This window comes from Carassius carassius, chromosome 1, assembly GCF_963082965.1.
Source record: "Carassius carassius chromosome 1, fCarCar2.1, whole genome shotgun sequence".
Lineage (NCBI taxonomy): Eukaryota > Metazoa > Chordata > Actinopteri > Cypriniformes > Cyprinidae > Carassius > Carassius carassius.
The window spans coordinates 5,479,664-5,496,811 of record NC_081755.1 but is presented as its reverse complement, the minus strand read 5'-3'; the positions used below and the strand labels follow the sequence as shown (position 1 = coordinate 5,496,811).

General features: G+C 37.2%; 1 protein-coding gene and 1 non-coding gene across 2 annotated transcripts; one reads left to right on the top strand and one right to left on the bottom strand.

The window, feature by feature from the left end:
• Positions 1-250: 250 nt before the first annotated feature.
• trnap-agg (transfer RNA proline (anticodon AGG)) lies at positions 251-322 on the bottom strand. Its single transcript has one exon. It is a non-coding gene; the product is annotated as a tRNA-Pro (tRNA).
• Positions 323-10,040: 9,718 nt separating this feature from the next.
• si:dkey-23a23.2 (uncharacterized) lies at positions 10,041-16,461 on the top strand. The gene is made up of 10 exons (XM_059508926.1): positions 10,041-10,189; positions 11,087-11,585; positions 12,374-12,681; positions 13,637-13,832; positions 13,927-14,034; positions 14,114-14,247; positions 14,348-14,530; positions 14,638-14,867; positions 14,985-15,203; positions 15,734-16,461. The coding sequence occupies exons 1-10, from the start codon at positions 10,149-10,151 to the stop codon at positions 16,132-16,134; spliced, it is 2,319 nt and encodes a 772-aa protein (XP_059364909.1). The 5' UTR covers positions 10,041-10,148; the 3' UTR covers positions 16,135-16,461.
• Positions 16,462-17,148: the final 687 nt, after the last annotated feature.

Below are 17,148 nucleotides of genomic sequence, written 5' to 3'. Positions count from 1 at the left end.
CAAAACACCACTTCAGTTCAAAGATGCCTGGATTTTAGACGACAGGATCCTCACATCAAAGCATAGTCTCAAGCTACAGATTGTGTCTAAAATAATTCCCAAGGTGTGTGCCAGGCTATATGGAAGTGTGCTGGTTAGATTGCAGATGGGGAACTAAGAACAGGGAGAAGTGGGCATGAAAACATGCAGGCGTATTATTGTCCGAAAGAAGGCAGAACTGACTGCTACTTCTCAGTAAGATGCTCAATGTGGGCTCGTCCGGGATTTGAACCCGGGACCTCTCGCACCCTAAGCGAGAATCATACCCCTAGACCAACGAGCCACAGGTTGCTGTTCATTGGAGGCCACTTCGCACAGGACTTCTTGTTTTTCACGTTGTTTTGGTGCCACAAGATGGAAAGCACATTAAAATTAGGGCCCATCCAAATGGCGGCAGTGACATTTCTGATTATAAAGGCACTTTGATGTAACTTTGTAGGCAAAAGCCTGGTAGCTAGTTAGCATTTTAACACGTCAAGTTCCATTGTCCCAGAGTCGATGGGTTTTTTAAATGGGAGTTTAATTAAATCCCCTAAATAAAGTTTGTGGTTCACATAATCTCAAGATAATTTCATGTTTTATTCTACGACATAAAGCGCACCAGTTACACCTCGCTCATGATTTTTTTAAACGGTTACAAACATATTCCTAAATGGGACTACAGGTGCTGTCGGAGACATTCAATATCATCACACCCGAACAGTATATCAAATTACTGTATTTTCCAATTGTACTATAATTTATAGGACAAATAATTGTATAATAACCAATTAATTGAGCCTGACTGAAGATCAGGAGAGAAGAGCCAAAGAGATCCTCGTTCCACATTCAGTGGACAAAGAGACCACTTCAGAAGAAGGTTATGTCAGTCTCCTGGGAGAGACAGAGGAAGTAAGTACATTTAACAGAGACATCTCATCTCATGCGTAATATAGTGCAGTGACTGGGTTAAAAGAGTTAATTCTCCAGAATAAATACAGAGAAGCACTCAGAAACTGCTGACACACAACACACACTTCTACGTCAGATTCTGTGATGTTGTTCGACTTTGCTCTTCAACCCTGAAGAACACAATATTGCTCACAGAAAGAGATAAAAATAAAAAATTAACCAATTTCCACTCGTTGATAAGAGCTTTTAATGTTTTCAATGATGTGCAGCCTGTACATATCGGTTCACATCTATGAAAAATATTGTGTTACTCTTTAAAAATGTTGTGCGAAGTGCATAATGTCATGCTAAAAATAAATTATATGATTTTAGTGTTTAAAACCAAGCCTTCTGTTGACCAGAATTTTATTCACATACAACAAAGAGAGGAAACTGTTCCTGGATTGCCACTGTCTTGGAGTATTTACTTCCAACCCTAATCAAACAATTAACAAGCCAACTAGTGTGTTCAGGATTGCTAAAAAGATACAAGCATGTGAGATTTATCAGGGTTGGAGCTACACTTTACAGGACAGTGTCCCTCCAGGACCGAAGGAAATGAATAGGGAAACTTCAAAATTGAAGTTCCAATGGTATTTAAGAGTACAAATTTTAGTTAGCATATACTAACTTAATGTTATAATTATGAAGAGCTCCTTGGAAGATTGTCCTGCTTGTAAGGGGTTCCCCTCGCGCCCCAGATCTGCATATTTCGCTTGTCTCTCTTTGTTAACACACACCTGATTCAGATAACCAGCTGTTAGAAGTGAGCTCCGTGCATGAACTGTGTTCTCATTGACATGCTCCCTACTCCCTGAGCAGGGGAAATCTGTTGAAGTTTACCTCAGGTCGAAACATTCATTCACGGATTTGCGCTGCGTCAATAAATAAAGGACTGAAATTGAGGACACAAAAAGCCTTAGTTTTATTTTCCACCATAAATTAATAAACAGCACTGCATTTAAGGGTGCTTATCGGTTTGAAGCCTTCTTCAAATATATGTCATGAGCACTGAGCAGCAAAGGTTTTGTCTGTCATCGTGTGCGATGTGACACATATCCGCCTACTCCTACGTCATTCGCAGTGTTTCATGGGATACGAAGTTCCCAGGCTGCGAACTTAAGTTGTTATTTATGTTCTTTTAAAAATACAATTTAAAATTTTCACTGAAAGATGTATTTCTATATTCTTCTGGCAGTGATCATGCTAGCGATCTTGTTGTCAGTTCCTTTGTGTTACACTGTAATTTTTTTATTCACAAAAATATGTTTAACCTATATTTTATTTCTCTCTTGCTGAGATTTAATTTATTGTTAAATGTTTTAAACTCATTAATGACAATAAGAATAACAAGTCTCTTAGGGCTTATGATGATATTTTTCTTACTGATTGAAGTGTTTTTTTTCCTATATAATATTGTATATCAGTGCAGTGCTATTTCTTACATCACCGAGGTGGTCTCATTTAAACAGTATTTGTCACCTCACCTTTTTCTTAAACAAGACCTCCTTGATGTCGTGCATCCTTCTATCTATCTATCTATCTATCTATCTATCTATCTATCTATCTATCTATCTATCTATCTATCAAATAACTTAATAGCAAGTGAAGTGAAGCGAGTTGAGGCTTGGACCCGGAAACAGCACTTCTTACGTCAATACTTAACAACTGAATAGAAACAATTGTTAGTATGTTTGTTGTAGTGAGGACTCGAGAGGAGGAGCACACGCTGGGAGTAAATTAAACGGCAAACTCTCACTCTTCTCTCGTGAAGCCAACAAGTGACATAAACTGTAATTTATCAACTGGCCGCTAGAGGCTGACTGCAAAAGGGAGTCAATCCCATAGACTCCCCATGCTAAAATGCCCAACTTTAAAGCAGAAAAAAAAACGTTTACAGCCTGATACACAAAATGACTTTTGTCAATATAGTTAATTTTGCCCTTCATGACAGCTGTGAGGGGGTGAAGTGTTTTCTAACTCATCCATTTAAATTATATGAAGCCTTAAAGTTCTGCATAATTAAGGGCGTGGCCACTGCTGTCACCACCGTCGAGCTAGGTGGGTGTGGTTTCAGCGATAGGCGGAAATCTCGGGGGGGTCCGGACCCCCCCTATCTGAGGGTTGTCCACCCCTAAAATATAATTGAAATATGTGTATTGTACATAATATAATGATAAATAGTTAAATTAATTGTGTAAGTAGTAAAACAATACAAATGCAAACTGAGCAACAACAAAAAAAGTTTTAAACATCTCGAGCTCCCCCTGCTTTGCCTCACAGTGTTTTAGTCCACGTCGTGCTCCCCTTTACCTCACCACCACCGTGACCGTCACACAGACAGACAGGTGCGAGAAAACAACGTGTTTCAGTTGTTGTGGAATTCCATAAATCTAGCTTACTTTATTCATATTAAATATCGGATGACGTGATTATTTTCTCTTTAATATAGATGATGCTGAGTCATTAATAAGTCGTGTTCAAAAAATATTATTGTGAATTTTTGTCACCGATGTAGTCTGCGCTGTTAGCGATTATAACAGGCGTTTGATACAGGCGTTTACCTTGTTTAATATCGCTTACACACCCATAGTGTACGCATATACAAGTCTTGTACGTTAGATAAGACGGGTGAACATTTAGATTTTCCCGCATTCACTATTTAGTCGGTTTCAGTGGCGGCTCGTCGGGTGAGGCAGTGGGGCACAGTTTCCCCCAAATTTTGAGGTGAAAATGAGGAAGATTCAATGTTAATAAAATTCACTATTCATTTCAGTTCATGTCTCAGAATCTATATATTTTTGTTTGTAATTTCACAGTTGTAATACCATTACATGAAAGCTCCGCTTTTCTATCGCGAATGTGGCGAATCTGCTGATGTAATTACAACCGCCAAGTGAAAGAGAAGGGGAGGAGGCCTGGGGAACCAATCAGCATCGAGTGTTCACTTTCAGCACTGAGGAGTGCTGAGAAAAGTAACATCATAGAGGACGCTATATAGCCTCCCTTCTGGAATATCAACCCACCATCATAGAGACATAAATTAGATGCTATTACTTTGAACCTGTTTTTATAGCGTATGGTTTCTCCCGGAGCGGCGGCTGGGCTGATAATTTACCAAGTATTTAGTATTTATTTATTTATTTATAATGAGTAGCGATATTGAATATATTTTCTTTACGGTTTCTGACTAAAAGCTGCCCAAAAAGCCATTTTAAAGCATAGACAGTAAAAGTGGTTAAGCAAATAATAATAATAACAATTGGCAGGGATCACCAGACCAATACAATTAGTTTGCCTCCTCTATTTTAAAATTCACAAGCCCCCATTGGTCGGTTTATTTCATTTTATAAAGTTAATCTAATATAACATCATGCTAAGAGTGCAGTTGTTTTCCAGATATTAGCATAACAAATGTGGTTTAGATTTTTATAAAAATTGAATAAACAAGAAGTCAATATTAAGTGCATTTTAGGCACCATATTGCCTGTTTTAGCTCTATTTCACTAACGAAAAAAGTTGAAAACTAAGCTACAGCAGTAACAGCACTAATTGCGTCACTGAGGAGGTGTTTCCTAACTGAATGAATCCACTTTTTGAACAAATCAGTCATTGACGTAATAAATTATTATTTTTTGTTTTCCCCCCTGTCTTTCACGTCTTAATAGTATATGCCTTCATTTTGCTAGGCATGGCAAATGTTTTTATATATGCATGTTTTAATTATAACTGTGAAGCAACAACATTGCTATTAAATGTGCTATATAAATAAATAAAAGTTGAAGTAAAGTTCAAATTCCATTGTATTTTGGTGGCTTGATTGTGTAAACAACTTCAAAACATTGCAACAAAAAATTTTTTTTGAAGAATGTTTTTATCAATTTAGTCAGCTTTTTCATTGAGCCAAAAAGAAACTTTGAGAAGAAGGATAATGGAAGGGTCTCCATGCAATAGTAAGGCTTTCCTCTTTGTACACATATCCTTAAGTACAATTTTGCCTGTTTTATTGGTGTCCCCTTCAAAACTTGCTCGTGAGAAATGTTATGTTGATTGTCCCCCCCAACATTTAGATGAGATTTTCGCCCCTGGTTTCAGCAAACAGCTCCCGCCTTTTTGCCCATTTTCAATTGTCCGGGAGAGTCATGTGGTGATGTGCTGCCAAGATGACCCGCTCTGCACACTTTGAGCTTCAAAAACACTCTTCAGGAGTCTACAGGTGACATCACGGACACTACATCCATGTTTTAATACAGTCTATGGAGTAATCACATGTGAGAATGTGTGTAGAGGCTCAAAAGTTTATTAAATGAAAGTCAAGTTAGTCTCTGTCTTTATTGAATAGAAAAGACACGCATAAAAACACACAACTTCTCCTTTTAGTCAACTGCAGTTGTTCTGCTGTTTGGAACTATAGGTGTATTCACACCAGCATAGTCCGCTAGTTCACTTGCATTGGTCTGGACCAAATACAATGTTGAATTTATTTGGTGTGGTTCACTTTCCCACTGTCCTTTTCGCAAATTAATGTGCTAAGGTCATTAAATTTATTGGACAGAAATTCTCAAGCAGGGAAAAACATGAAGCGCAAAAACAAGCTAATCATGGAGATCATTCGTAGTGCAATTTTTATAATTTTACTGATTCGATGTTATCAGATACTAACACAATATGTAGAAATTTATGAGCATTATATGAGACAATGTCATAAGATGTAATTACGACTTGCCGAAAATGAAATCTATAGATATAAAATACTTAAAACATATAAAAATGTTAGTTTAAACATTTAACCTAGATAAATGTGTGCTATTTGGTTCATAGTCAATGGTTTGTGTTGAGAGTGGTAGCTGTAGCGCACTTCAGGACATCAGTGGAAACAAATTAAATACGCCATTATTTTTGCTCATCCAGGTAAGAATAATACATCAAAAGGGTCTGTTTTTAATTTTGAGCACTCACAATATCAAGAAAACATTGTGCTTTTCCGGCTCATATTCACACCCTAAAGTCCCCCAGTAGTGAAAATCAAGTTTTTATGTTGTTTATTTGTCTATGTGACGTTTTGAATATGCTTTTAGACAACCCATGTGCCAATCCATTAATCACAAACCAATAACCTGTCACGACAAGGGATCGATTCCTACATTTGGAATATTGTAAGTACTCAACTGAACAAAATATATAACACTGGCCTAGTGGTTTTTGGATATTTGAATGCAAATGTTTTACATATTACACCTTTAAATGATTTAATGAAAACAATAATTTATTTTCTTAACCAATCCAGTGCCTAAGCTCCTACTAAATAAACAAACCACAGATAACAGTCATCAGTGTTTAACAACCTATAGAATACTACAACATATATGATTTTTTTTTATTGTTTTGTTTTTAATAACCCACCCCAACCCGCCCCGCAAATAAAGTGACAATTTCTTTACCTGACTCAACCCGACCGGGGTCCGTGGGTTATGAGACGACCCACGCATTACTATTCTACAGATTATCTGATCAGATTTTCAGAGGTGTGTTAAGAGTGTCCAAACCTGATCAGAAGAACATCGGAGCCGCCCCGATCACGAATCGTAAATATTCAACATGTTTAATATTTACGATCAGAATCCTGATGTGTGGGGGGCGACCCCGAGGACAAATGTGCACACACTCTGGAGATTATCACGTGAAAGGAAACAATATCCAATCAGAAAGCAAGATGATCACATTCTTAAAGAGTACAAATTATTTAAAGTATATTTAATAAGGCAATTTCAAAGAGAATAAGATTTCTTTTCCAAGAGATAACTGAGAACAACAATTAAAAAAATTATATATATCTGTGTGATTTTGTGACCATTGCTCACCTCTAGCTCACTCTGTAATTTATACAGACCATGTAACCGCCGTCTCCACAACTTCACCCAAACCCTTTTATTTCTTTTTTTTCCCCCATGAATTTTCTGTGAAAATCATTCCAAACACTATCATTGCAATTTCTTCCTGCTTATCGTCCACAATGCACAAGATTTTGCGAGATTTCCTGTGTTCAGTCGAGACTCTGGTTGAGAATCTGTTTGTGTGTGGTGTGCTGTCTTTGTCACATCATGGCACACCACACAGGAACAAAACGGTTAAATCTAGGATTTTTTATCCTCATGTATGTGGTCTATCATATTTTGAAAATCTTATAAGATGTAAAAAATCTTTTGGTGGTACCCAGCATAAGTGAAAATATATTTTCCTAGCAGTGAATTTTATCTACACTAAGTGCAAATAGCTATAGAATCCTATTTACACTGTTAACATAGTAGGATTTTCTGCTATTTTACTACTTATTGCAAATAGTGGCAATTATCTGAACCTCAGTATTATAGTACATTATAAAACAATAGGCAGTAATCACTTATTGTGTGTAAATATTATTTTTATTCAAATTATTAAATGGATTTCACTTTATTGGACCAAAAACCCTCTCTACACCTATCCTGACACAGTCTGATGGCCTCTGATGATGCTTTTCATACTTTCCTGGACCTTGACACTGTTATTCATTTGGCAGTCTATGGGACAGTCTAAAGCCTCCCTGTTTTCATCTAATATATCTGACTAAATTGTGTTCTGAAGGTGAATTAAGCTTTTACAGGTTTGGAACGACACAGGGGTAAGTAAGTGATTAATGACAAAATGTTTATTTTGCGATGGGAGTATCCCTTTAATGTAAATAGACACTTTGTAATGATTTCACATAAAATGAGAAAATACATACTTGTTCAGTTGCAGTTGCTCCATTTATTTGTAATCACAAAAATGCATAAAAAGTAGCAGCACCCTTTTTTTCCCATTTCAAACACAGTTAATGTACTGCCGAAAGCTGCATTGCCCTTTGAATGGCACAAGCTGCTCATCCACTGTGACATCTTTGCCAGGGTTGAATAGGAGGGGAAGGCGATGCGTCCACATTTCCCACAGGGATCTGATGGGGGCGAGCTTGTCCTCTCTATGTCGAGCTGGTCTCTGCAGCTTGTCATCAAAACGCAGAGCTCTGTTGATTTCTGTGAATCTAGAGAGGGACATGGTGGCTCTGAAAATTGCACGACCACTGCGATCATCCCACAGGCAACATGTGGAACCAGAACCAGACTTCGCAGTTTCTCCCAATCCACCCGGATCCAGGATCCTCTGAATCCTCCTCGCCTTCAGTGGAAGCTGAAGAGGATGATGAGGGTGCCACAAAAAAATCAGGATCTGACTCTCCTGAGTCTGTGGTGTCAGAGGGAGAAGACAATACATCCTGCAGCTCGCATTACAAAGAACAAAATGATCTAGAAAATTAAATGAATAAATGAATAAATCTCAAAATGTTTGACCAACCTGCTGGGCAGTTTTATTTAACTCAACTACTGTTTAAAAATTACTGTATGATTGGCTTAAATGAACCAGACACATAGTTATTCGGATAAATGTTAAATTTTAATGGGTTAAACTTAGTAATACATTTAAATGTATTAAACATATTAATAAAAGTTAATTTCCAACTAATTTTGGGTTCATTTTAAGCGAGCAATATGATATTTTTTTATAAAATAGTCGAGTTAAAACTTTTCAGCAGGTGTGGTCAAACAGTTAACCCAACAGAGTGTCGCAATCCTCATTAACACTTCAGGAAAGGTTTACAGCAATCAGAAGTAATCTGTAAACGACAGTGATCAGCAGTATCGGCTCATTACATTGTGCTAATGGTCAGAAGTACATTGCAACATTAGCAGACTCACAGAAGATGTTGTCATTTAAATTCAGTTCTGTGGCAAACTGTAACTCCTCAAAATAAGCCCAAACTACGTACAGTCAAACTAAAGTAGAAAAAAAAAAAAAAAAAACACATGATGTTGAACTATTGACAAAGGTTTGTGATAAACAAACAGTCAAAGCTATTTAACAAAAGTAACAATTTTAGAAAAATCAATATGAACATGAGACAATCCGCTAGCAACAAATTTATTTTAAACTATATGCTATATATTCTGATATATTTTGTTAAATTAGTCATTTTCACTTTTCACAAAACTTTTGGAAAATAATTGATCTGAACTTTTCTTAAACATAAACCCAGGCCAGATAAATAAAGTATACTGAAATATACCCTAAAACAATAAACTTGAAATGATGGTTTGTTTAACTGCATACTGTGCGTTTGTTCATCTCATCATGAAAAGATCATTTACAACAATCAAAACTAATCTGTAAAGATCAGAGGTAACGGCTCATTGTATCGTGTTAATGGAAGCCATACATTTCAACAAGCAAGATCTCAAAAGACAGGTTTTGTCATTTAAAATCAGGATTGTGTCAAAATAACCTACAATTACTTCAGTCAAACTAAAGTATGGACATATAAAATACATTAAATTGATCTAATGACAAAGCCTTGTGGTAAATTATTTAGTACAACAGGTGGTTACATTTTAATTTAAGATGATGTAATTCCTAAAATAATTACTGAATAATTAATAAGTATAACATATTATAACTGGTAATTCTATTTCATTGCTACGACTGTAAGAAATACACGTAGTAACAAGTAACTATTTCACTTTAAAATAAAGTGTAACCCAACAGGTAAACTTTATAAAATAAACTGAATATAATAAAATTATCTGTGCACTTCAAAACATAGTAACATTGCAAAGCAGTATTACAACTTCAACAAACTGTTTTCTATGTGAACATATGTGCAAACGTAATTTATTCTTGTTAATTTTCAGCATCATTGCTCAGGTCTTCAGTGGCACATGATCCTTTAAAAATCATTCTAATATACAGACTTTATTATACATTTCAACAAATGCTAAAAACAGTTTTAAATAATGATAAATATCTTTACTGTAACTTTTACTTTTTTAAGGCATCCTTGGTGAATAAAAGCATTAATTTATCTATCTCTTTTAAATTTACCATGGATGTTTGAATGTATCATTTCTTTACTTCCACACACACAAAGAAAAACACATATGTGCAGATTAATATTAGTAACAGCAGCAAGACTTGTCTGGCCATGCCTGATTGGCTGAGCTCCAGTGACATCACAGCAGGAGAGCCCCGCCCACAGTGGCACATAAATAGAGATCAATGCTCTGTTCTCTCACGAGTGTTACACCTGTGATCAATCTCTTCACCTGCATCAGATGTTGGCTGCTCTGACAATGGAGGAACGAGAGAACAAGAGGTGAGGCTTGACTTACTGGGGTTTCCTTAACTTAACACAGTTCATTTATCCAAAAATAAACATTTCTTAATTAAGATGCGTCTACTAGTTAAGCAAAATCACATAAGATTTATAGTCTTGTTTACAGGGAAAAAAACTAAATGAATTGCATTTAGCTTAAAATAAGTACAACTCTCTGGCAGTGGGGTAAGAAAAATAATCTTATTTTAAGAGCGTTTAATTCTACCCCACACACAACAGTACTTGTTTTAAGCAAAATTCACTTGGAAAAAAAATCCTACCTTATGTCATTTTGCTTATCTAGTACATGCATGTCAATTTATGAACTTTTAGATAAATTTACTAAAAATATGTTAAGAATGTTAAGTACGATAAGCCTTTTTAGCAGTTTATTAATGCTTTGAATAATGTCAGAAAGCGTTAAACATGATAGTAACACTTAGCTAAGAGGCAAAGCATGTTATTATGACAGAGGAATTTATTGTGACTCAAGCATATAATATCCAGATCTATTAATTAGAGTCCTGGCATGAAGACACCTACATATCAATATTTAATTCTACTAATAGCACCACCGGCTTCACATTTCCTGCTGCTAGCTGGTGGTGCTATTATTAATACTGGTATGTACATAGGTGCCTTCAAGCCAAATCATGGTTAATCTGTGATTAGTGTAGCAAAACCTATGGTTAATTTGTGGTTACACTATTTTAACTATATCAACCATGTTTTTTTATTAAACTTTTTATAAGGGTATTAAAGACCCTAGTATGTGCACTTTCACACCCATTAACATCCAATCCAGGTAGAAATGCTAATAGGACAGGCCCTGTTCTGCTGCTGCCTATTTAGTTTCTTTAAATAACCGTTCTTTATATCATCTCTTTTTTCTCGAAGGTCTGTTGAACGCAAGATTGTGCACTGTTTGCAGTGCTACAAGCCACAGGAGAACCTCTCTGTTCACCTGGCCAGGGTGTGCATGAAAAAAAGCACAGCAGAAGAACGAGCGGAGCAGGTGAAGATAGCTAAGGCTTCCAGCAGAGAGTGGATCCGGAAGAACAGGACCTGGAATTACCAGCAGCTCTGTGAGCTCCTGCCTGACAGATGCTCTCGGATCTCCATGGTCAAGGAGCTTCTTCGCCGTGGTTTCTTCATCATGAACCAGCCAGAGGAGTCCGACATGGTCTTGGACCCTGAAGGTGACCTGGCCTCTGATGATGGTGATGCAACCACCGCCGAATCCTCCGGAGATCCTCAAACAATATCCCAATCTGTGAGGTCAAAGATAAAGAAAGAGGAGGGTCTGCTTGACAAGTTCCCTGCTCGGGCTGGGCTCTTGGTGGACTTTAAAAACTACTTGACTATGTCAAAGAAGGTCCCCAACTGGAAACAGGAGGTAAGATATATTTTTACTTCTATTCTCAGTAGGGTTGCAAAGGGGTGGACCCCCAAAATCCCTGGAAGATTCCAAAAAATGTCCACATTTTATGGAATGTTTCCGAAACCTACTGGAAAATCTTTGCAACCCTAATTCTCAGCACAGTTTTTCAAAGATGAGAATGATCCTAACTTTAAAATCTTATCTGATCTGGTTGGTATCCATGGTATTTCCAGGTAGCACCACATTTAGGACAAAAGCTATTACAGAACAGTATTATCTTAACTACAGAAAAGGGGGTATTAGAGCACAGACTGGTCCAGCTAACCAATCACAGCACAGTTCGTATTTCAGAAGGCAGGCCTTCATTTGATGCAGCAACTATTCCAGCCGTTCATGCCAGACGGGGGAGAGAGGTGTTGTAATAATATAAAGTATGTGAAAAATAATGTGTTTTTCAACCTTGTAAAAGAGCATAAAGGACCCCTTTAAGTTTTAAGTAATACTGCCCCTGATTGTTTATTCCTGCTGTAAAATATAGTTTAAAATAATTTTTAATACTAGGAAAAGATCCTCTGACATGTCAAACCCCTTTATCTCTGAAGATGATATATTAGATTACACTGGTTTAACCCAGTAAGAAAACTTTTTTTGTTCAGCTAAAGAAATTTTAAACAAGTTTTTAAAATACAAAAGTTTAGCAAGTTTATAGCTTAAATAATAAAAACCTAACATCCTTTATGTTCAGTAGGTCACTTTCATGATATTAATGGTGACTTCTTCTTTCTCACCATCTGTCTTCATAGATTGACAACGTGTCCCGTTTCCTTCGGTACTTGCATCCCACTGAGATTGAGCCGTCTCTGGACTTCCTGTCAAAAAGCAGAGAGACCCAGGACTTTCTGACGGCCTTGAAGCACACTGATGTGTCTTCAGCCACCATCCACAATTACATCAAGAGCATGAATAGGTTCTTAGAGTACTTGATGCTAAGACTGGATTTTCAAAAAAGAGACCCGCAGCTGTCGACCAACTGCCAGAGATACGCTAACATGTTGAAGACCCTGCAGAAGACTGTACTCAAGAGCCACGATGACAAGACGTCTGACTCAAGGTTAATGGTTTAAATGTACATTTTACGTTGTCCTTATTTTAGTAATGTTATTAAATGTTTGAAAACGTTTGAAAGCTTAAAGAATCTAGTTTTCATATTTGGTTACTGATTTTTTTTTTTTATTATTTTACAGAACAAATGTGAAACGTATTAATTTGCTAGAAGAGTCCTCGTCACATTCAGAGAGCAAGTTCTGATCTTTATTTAGAAGTAGTGAAGCACATATAAATACATGGAAAAACCTGGAAAAAAACTAACAAAAAAACAACACTCCATTCATTTTCAGGTCAAGCATTCAAAAGATAACACCCATTCTATTTTTTGAGAAAAATGAGTTTGAATATAAAGAAAAAAATCATAGTTTATAAATTTTTGCTGCAGCATGAATTATAACGCACACCCATGGTTCTTGTATTCGTTTTTTAGAGGGGAAATTTAAATGAAATACTGCCAATTTGTCCTTTATTCCTCTGAATGTGGTGTATACTTCATTCATAAATGTTGAGAAAGTATGGAAAAACTTGTTTCGGATCACTTAAACCATTTATGGAAATAGAGGCGCCCTTAAATGGTTAAGATCTAATGGAAAAAGTTGGTACTACACCCAAACAAAATCTCACTGAAAGTTCATTTTTTGAGATATCAGCCTCAAATTTGGAGCACAACTTTAGTTTTTGGTTTTGACGTTCTAGCAATATTTTAAAGGAAAACACGTTTTGTAAAATTTATATTCAATATAACATTTAAATATTGTAATTTTTTAATTTTATATCTTTTATTGCAACTTTTTTCACCTCTACAATGATCAGGTGTCCTCTTTAAAAAGAGAATAACATTAAGTCACAGCTCCAAAGCTTTCAACATTTATAATTCAAGTTGGAAATGTCATTTCCAGGTCTATGCTCAGAAAGTGGTTAATATCTAGTCTTGTTTGTTATCCTTAATCCAAATACAGACCTGAAGGCACTCCCTGCATTAAAGATTGCCAGAAGATTTTGAGAGAGGCAAAGCCAGACTTCCTTTGTATCCATAAGAATCTGCTTATAGGGAAAAAGGTCTCAAATGCAGAGAAGATGCTGTACCGCTATTACTGCGAGGCGCTCTTGGTCTTCCGTCACATGCAGCTTCCAGGAGCTGTGGAAGGCTTGACAGTAAGTTCATGTATTTCAGTAAGTTTGTACTAATGAAATGATGTAAGGTTTGAACACGTATGCAATAGTAAATTGATTCTTTCCAATGTTGCAGGATGCAGACTGGGTAGAGAGGATCGCACAAGATGGCAGGGTGGTGATTGGTGTAAGGCAGGAGAAAACTGCGAGTATGCAAATCGCCTTGACACAAGACGAGGAAGCTGTAAGTTTTAGTATGATTTCAAGAGCATATTGGATACCCACCAGTTTACATTCAATAACTCTTTGTTGTTGTTCCATAGTGCTTCCAGCTGTACTACAAGGAGATCAGGCCTAAGAACATTGGGCTCAAAAAGTTCTGCCAAAGTTTTTTTACTACGACGTCTGGTGATGCTGTTCATAATGTCTCACAAGACATGAATCGCCTCCATGAAATGTACGTACTAATAGAGATCCATGTGCACTTGTGTAAATGGATACTTTATTTTGCCTTGTCAGCCATAGTCAACATTTTATGCCATGTTTTCTCCCTGCAGGTATAAGCTGACCCCTTTCAGGAGTTATGATGTACGGAGGGCCGTTAAGAACGCTGCAGAAAATCTTCCAGCACACCAACATGAGGCTGTGATTCATTACCTGACCCATAGCACTAGTGCAGACAGAAGGCCACGGCCTCAGGATATTGTGGATGCAGCTTTACTGCTAGACTCCTTGAAGGGGTAGGTCTTTTCATTTAATAAGAATATAAAACACCACCAGCAATTTCTACAGCTGATTAGCTCATTTTTCTTGTATTTTAAACAGTTTTTCACACTTATTTACACAGCACTTCTACAGAAGATGACACCTCCTTGGCTGAGCTGAGTACTGCTGGAAACAGGGAGCAACAGGCTTTGCGGAAAGACTTCTCTGCCTTTCTGGACAGATTTCCAGTTTCAATGGAGGGCCAGCCACCGACCAAAAAGCAGCGGGTCGATTCAGGGTTTCCTGAAGACCGTGTCTTCTATGACAAGTGGAGAGCCACCCAGTATACCCAGAGAGAGGAATATCTGTTGTGTGAGTTTCCAGTGCATTAATACAGCACTGACACTCAATAACTTGAGAAAAAATAGGCCATTAATTCATTATGACAACTGAATTGCATGAGTAAAGTTATTTAATTATTTCTTTCAGCACAATTCACACACCACAAGCCATCTGCCTCAGAGGTGTTAAGTCTGATTGCACAGGAGGGGTGGAAGGCCAACTGTCCAAAGCCAGAAGAAATTGAACGCCTGTGGAAACCAGCGTCCACAGACACCATTGAGACAGATGAGGTTATAATAAAATGTGTGTCTGAGCAGGCCTGGACAGGCCTGGCCTTCAAGGACTTTGGTGCTGAGGAGGGTCTAGGTAAGAAACCTTTTTTTTTCTTGTAAGGGTAGTAAATATCATTACTTAAATATACATTTCAGCAGTCGTTAGCTGCACCAATAACTATAAAGTGTCAATTTTTTAATTGATATTTATACATTTATACTCGTCATTGATTTATGTTTTTTAGGATCAGACAATATTTGGTCGAGATGCAACTATTTGAATATCTGGATTCTGAGGGTGCAAAAAAATACTGAGAAAATCACCTTTAAAGTTCTTAGCAATGTATATTACTGATAAAAATATAAGTATTGATATATTTACAGTAGTAAATTTAAAAACAACTTCATGGAACATGATCTTTATATGATATAGTAATGATTTGGGCATGAAATAAAAATCTATCATTTTGACCCATACAATGTATTGTTGGCTATTGCTATATATATATACTCAGGTGACTTAAGACTGTTTTTGTGCTCCAGATCACAAATACTGAATAGTTAGCCTGTACATGTATTCAGTTGTCCTTTTGGTCTTAAAATGTAATGTTTTCTTGATTATAGGGGTGGTTGCAACCCGACCGTTTTCTAAAGGCGACATTGTGTGCGATTACCACGGAAAGGTAATCAGTGCAGCCGAAGGGATGGCCATGATGGAGGGACATCGTGACGAGGCCAGGTACCTGTTCTTCTTTAAAGCTGGACAGAGAGACATGTGCATTGATGCAAATATGGGCTGCAATTGCCACCCCAACACAGACACAGTCGGCCGTAGAATTAAATGTTGTTCTAAGAGGCCCAACCTGGAGCCCCTTCACTGTGTGATGAAGGTAGATGGAGAGGACCAGGATGTCATCCTCTTCAAGGCACTGCAGGACATCAGCATTGACACACAATTAAAATTCTACACTGGAGTAATAAGAAAGTCTTTCCTTGGCCTGGACCTGGATTGGTTGGATGAGTAGGCTGGGTCCACAGGTCCATTATCTGCTTCTCCACTGGCAGGCCAGTGCAAGACAGTGCTTTCAACAGACTAGCGGGGCAAATAGCCTTGGACCAGTAACATCAAGCCCGAAATCAGGCTGCGTTTCTACTGTCGGACCAGTACTTAATCAAAATGTCCTCAACACGACTCTCTGGAACAGTGGCATGCAACCTCATCATCTGACCAACAAGACGTTTTCTCACATTGAAACTAGCAAGATTGCAATACCAACATTTTTTTTCACTTCTAGAATTAAAACCCAAGCAACAGTTTTACCACAGTTCTACAATAAAAACAATAATTAATTTCTGCCTTTAATCATGCAGAAATTTAGTGGTATTTACTGTTATTTCTCAAAAGAAAGAGGACACACGTACTTGTTCATTTTTTTTCTGTTTATTTTTAATCACACAAGAACACTGGGGCCAAAGGCATGCACATTAAAAACGTCAATAGTAAATTCTCATGTGTACAGCTCATGTGTGTAACCAAATAAATCCAATGGAATAAATTGGCTTTGAAATTCAATAAGATGGGAGGTTGGAAAGACCTGGTCCAACCCTGAAATCAGAATCAGAAAGACCTTGCGCATACAAGGAATTTGTTTTAGTGACATAGGCTTCCAGTACACAAGAGACAACAACACACAGACAAAAAAATAAATAATCATTTAGGCAATTAAATAAGTGTATAAACAATTGTGCTATAAATGATAATGGAATAGGATTGAGTAAGATACAGGGATGTACTAGGATGGAGGGGTAACAAATAAATATATGGATATTGCACATTTTTTTTGCATAAGCATAAGTGGGGCACATTTAACTGTTCATGAGGTAGATTGCCTGGGGGAAGAAACTATTCTTGTGCCTGACTGTTCTGGTATTTGTGGCTCTGAGGAGCCGGCCACATGGTAAAAGTTCAAAGATGGGGTGACTTGGATGTGACGTATGCCCAGAGTGATTTTCTGAGCCCTTTTCCTCACTCTGGATGT

What these genes read in the sequence shown, in the direction of transcription:
- si:dkey-23a23.2 (XM_059508926.1), top strand. Translation starts at nt 10,149, where the DNA reads ATGTTGGCTGCTCTGACAATGGAGGAACGAGAGAACAAGAG. An exon ending in GACAAGACGTCTGACTCAAG is followed by an intron (nt 12,682 to 13,636) that starts GTTAATGGTTTA and finishes ATCCAAATACAG; the next exon opens with ACCTGAAGGCACTCCCTGCA. An exon ending in CTGCTAGACTCCTTGAAGGG is followed by an intron (nt 14,531 to 14,637) that starts GTAGGTCTTTTC and finishes TTATTTACACAG; the next exon opens with CACTTCTACAGAAGATGACA.